This window comes from Arachis hypogaea, chromosome 10 (assembly GCF_003086295.3).
Source record: "Arachis hypogaea cultivar Tifrunner chromosome 10, arahy.Tifrunner.gnm2.J5K5, whole genome shotgun sequence".
NCBI lineage: Eukaryota > Viridiplantae > Streptophyta > Magnoliopsida > Fabales > Fabaceae > Arachis > Arachis hypogaea.
In genome coordinates this window covers 14,285,019-14,289,755 of record NC_092045.1, presented here as the reverse complement: position 1 = coordinate 14,289,755, position 4,737 = coordinate 14,285,019, and the positions used below count along the sequence as shown (strand labels likewise).

The following is a 4,737-nucleotide window of genomic DNA, read 5'->3' as shown; positions in this document are numbered from 1 at the left end:
CATCCAGTGAATATTCGCAAGGGTTATACTCAGTAAAATTGCAAAGATCTTTATATGGTCTAAAGCAATATGGACGAATGTGGTATAATCGTCTTACTGAGTATCTGGCCAAAAATGGATTCAAGAATGATGATATCTGTCTATGTGTTTTCATAAAGAAAACCGCATCTAGATTCATTATAATTGCTGTGTATGTTGATGATTTAAATATCATTGGGACTCCTGAAGAGATTCCAACAATTATAAACACTCTGAAAGAAGAGTTTGAGATGAAAGATCTTGGAAGGACTAAATTTTGTCTCGGCCTGCAGATCGAGCATACAAAAAATGGGATCTTTATTCATCAAGCGACATACACAGAGAAGATCTTGAAAAGATTTTATATGGATAAGTCACATCCTTTGAGTACCCCAATGATCGTAAGATCTTTAGATATGGAAAAGGATCAATTCCATCCTAAAGAAAACAATGAAGATATCCTTGGTCCTGAAGTACCATATCTTAGTGCCATTGGAGCACTAATGTATCTTGCCAATAATATGCGACCTGACATATCATTCGCGGTGAATTTACTAGCAAGATATAGTTCCTTTCCAACCAGAAGACATTGGAGTGGAATCAAACAGATTTTTTGATATCTTCATGGAACGGTTGATATAGGATTGTTTTATCCCTATGGATCCAAGTCACAATTAGTTGGCTATGCAGATGCTGGATATTTATCTGATCCACATAAAGGGAGATCTCAAACAGGATACATATTCACATATGGTGGTACAGCTATATCATGGAGGTCCACGAAACAGACGATAGCAGCAACCTCCTCTAATCATGTTGAAATACTAGCGATACATGAAGCAAGTCGCAAGCGTTTTTGGCTCAGGAGTGTGATTCAATATATTCTGTCATTATGTGGACTGATTGATCAGAAGATAGCTCCAACTGTCCTGTTTGAAGATAAAATAGCATGTATTGCTCAACTTAAAGGCGGATATATCAAAAGTGATAGAACAAAGCATATTTCTCCCAAATTCTTCTTCACTCATGATCTTCAAAATCAAGGGACAATTGATGTCCAACAGATCCGCTCAAGTGACAATCTGACAGATTTATTCACAAAGTCACTCCCAAAATCCTCCTTTGAAAGATTGGTACATGAGATTGGGATGCGCCGATTTCGAGACATTAAATGATGTCGGCAAGAGGGGGAGACTGTACTCTTTTCCCCTTGGTCAGGTTTTTTTCCCATTGGGTTTTTCTTGACAAGGTTTTTAATGAGGCAGTCCTCGTCACTAAAGGATATTGTACTCTTTTTCCTTCACTAAGATTTTTTTCCATTGGGTTTTTCTTTAGTAAGATTTTAACGAGGCAATAATCCTGAATGGTCATCCAAGGAGGAGTGTTGTGATAAGGATATGGATGACCATTGACCACGTATGACTTGGATGACTTAATTTTCCTATAGTGAAGTGCCATATTACCAAGGTAATTATATTTAATAAAAGAGAAAAAAGAGGACTCTTGTACATGTATAAATAGGAGGTTAAGCCTCCGTTGATTATACACACAAAAGCACACCATTCTCTCTTTCTCTTTCTCTAATTATATTTTTTTATTTTATTTATTACCTCTTCCTCATTTATTTATTTAGTTATTTTATAACACAATGCACATTTCTTTCAAAAATTAACTATAATTTTCACTCTTAACCAAACATCACTGTTTAAAAAATTAAATACCTCATCCTTTAACTAGTGCTGGTCTCGGATTCGTTTCATGATAGTGGACAAAATCCTTGCCAAAAGACCTCCATTCTTTTTATAAGACAAGACTTCAGCAAATCAATAGAGAAATGTTTGATTGTTAACCAAAATAGAAATTTTAACATTTTTCTGTGTTCAATTTTTTGTCAATCTTTACTCATTCAGTACTTTATTAATAATTGTTAGTAAAAAACAATTAATAATAATATATGTTTACAGTATTTACTCTGTATAGGAGGTAAAAGAAGCATAAAATAGAGAGTTGAGGTGTAACGGTCTCAACATCATTGAGTAATTATCTGCTCTTATAAATTGCTCCCATTATTCAGGGTTTGAGTGAAAGAAAGAAAGCAAATAATGGAGTGACGCGGGCAAGATGATGTTGACATTATAGGCCCCCGCAACCAACGGCTGAGATTTGCCCTTGAGCCTTCTTCACAAATCACAAGCACTCTGATCTGATCCCCCCCACCACTCTCTCTTTTATCACCTTCCACACTCTCACTTCTCTCTCTCTCTCTCTTTCTCTCTCTCCAATGAACCTTTTTTAATTTATACACCAAAAGAAAGAGAGACAACGAGAACTATCTATCTATAGAAGCAAACAAGCAAAGAACGAAGAAAGATGTTAGTGGGAAAGCGCGGTGGTCAAGCGGCGACGGTTATAAGGAGAACCACCAGCATGAGTGGCGGTATGGCCATCGACATAGACCGTGATGATCAGGAATTCATGATGATCATGCCACCTCATAACAACAATAGTAATGATAACACCATCCTCCACCTTCATCATCATCATCATGGTGATGTTGGTCATGGAATCATCCCTCATCATGATAATGATGATGATGTCATACAACACAACAATACTCCTCACTTTCTTCGGACTTGTGGCCTCTGTAAATCTCCTTTGACACCTGCTCAAGACATCTACATGTATAGGTATGTGTGTGTATATACTACCAATTAAGTTACTATTAGTATCCACAAGTTTCAGACTTTATGCTATTTCTCAATATATATATATTATCAGCAATACTGGAAAATTAACTCTATAACGGACCATTTCAGTCAATATTATAACAATTCTAATATAAAATCTATTAAAAATAAGATTTTGTTAAATTGAATTTTATATTTTTTTTAAGGAAAAATGACAATTTTTTTATTTGTGAGATGTTTAAATGATATTTTTTTTCTTTTATTCTAAAACATATATATTTTTTTTCAGTTGTGTAAGAGTTAAATAACATATATTTTAGTCTATTTTGATTAAAATTTTCTTTTAATTGAGTTTCAAATATTCTTGTTATTAATAATTTCAGATATTTTTTGTATTAAATATTGGCTACAATATTAAATATATAATGTTCACTCCCAAAACTTTCTCATATATTATTCCTGGTTATTTGTCAATAATATCCTGGACAGCTGCTTTGGTTTGTTTATTTGTGTTTCTTTAAATAAAAAATAGGAAATAGTATATCAATTAATTAATTCATGCTATTTTACTTAGCTTATGGGGATATATATATATATATATATATATATATATATATATATATATATATATATATATATATGGTTAATTAATCATATTAATTAGAAAAATTAATCAGAAAGGAGTGGATGTGTGGTTGTAGGGGGGACACGGCATTTTGCAGTTTAGAGTGTAGAGAGGAGCAAATGAAACAAGACGGTAGAAAAGAGAAGAGGAAGAATAATAATATGGTGGTGGCTTCTGCCTCTAACAAACAGGATCATCATCATCACCACCGTTCATCACCCAAAAGCGAACCCACTACTACTACTACTACTCCTGCTGCTGCTGCGGCTGCTTGCTCTACTTGATATTTATCAATCAATTATTGGTAGTATCATATTATAGTATATTTGAAGATTAATTACAAGATAGAACAAATTAAAATTTGAGGGTCATGCTATAGCTCATGCTTCATGTGCACTTTATTATTAGGACACCATTTTCCACGCTTTAATTTTGCCCCTACCCTCATATCATGTCATATATATATATATACGTTCTTCATTGTTATTAGACCTAAGCTATGGTGGATTTTTTTCTAATTGTTGACTTATTAATTCTGCTGCGTGAGTGCTAAAAAGTTGTATAAAGGGTGCGGGCTAGCTGATAATGTATTCCGGATATGTGAACCTTTGTCTTTGAAATCAATGTTTAATTATTAATCTCTCCTCCATACATGTCATTAATTAATTTAATTCTCTTCATCTATCCCACACAAAAAAAAATTAATACTCTTCATGTATATTTGTCTCTTCCACCATTCATTACTGGCGAAAAAAACCGTAACCCATCTTATTATGTTATACAGAAAGAAAAAATATTGAGTGACCAAATAATATTTTTTAATTAAGTTTAATCAAGTATTTCTAATCATATTTATTTTTTCGTTTTTTACTCACGTACTCCACATTGAATTTCTGGTATTCTTCATCTTCTCCATCTCCTTCGTTTGTTCTATATATCTTCTTCTCTTACGTCTTTCCATTCTGTTTGTTCCTTTTTTTTTTCTTTCTTTTAAAAAATTATGAAAAAGTGAGAAGAATAAAGAAATGATAAAAAAAGGAAAGAGAAAATATACATAAGAAACAAAAGAATAAGAAAAATTTGGAAATAAACACACAAATTTTTTATGTTATGTAGTTAAGAATTTATTTTGTCTGTGTAATTATTTTGTGTTCAATTTCACAAATTTGTATATTTTCTATTACTAAAGAGTATATATTTTCTGTTACTAAAATTTATGTATTTTTATTTTTTAATTTAGAGAACAAAACTTTTTTATGACAAACCTTTAAAAAACATAGAAATTTTGGAGGAAAATACAAAAATTTGTAGATGAAAATCTAGAAATTTTTTTATATATTTTTTTAACGATAAAACATAAATTTTGTATAATAAACATGTAAATTTTAGAAGAGAAACATAAAAAAA

The 4,737-nt window shown here is 31.8% G+C and overlaps 1 protein-coding gene across 1 annotated transcript; it reads left to right on the top strand.

The window, feature by feature from the left end:
• The first annotated feature begins 1,573 nt into the window (after positions 1 to 1,573).
• LOC112715213 (uncharacterized) lies at positions 1,574 to 3,968 on the top strand. The gene is made up of 2 exons (XM_025766976.3): positions 1,574 to 2,705; positions 3,407 to 3,968. Exons 1-2 carry the CDS (start codon positions 2,389 to 2,391, stop codon positions 3,612 to 3,614), a joined length of 525 nt encoding a protein of 174 aa, XP_025622761.1. The 5' UTR covers positions 1,574 to 2,388; the 3' UTR covers positions 3,615 to 3,968.
• Positions 3,969 to 4,737: the final 769 nt, after the last annotated feature.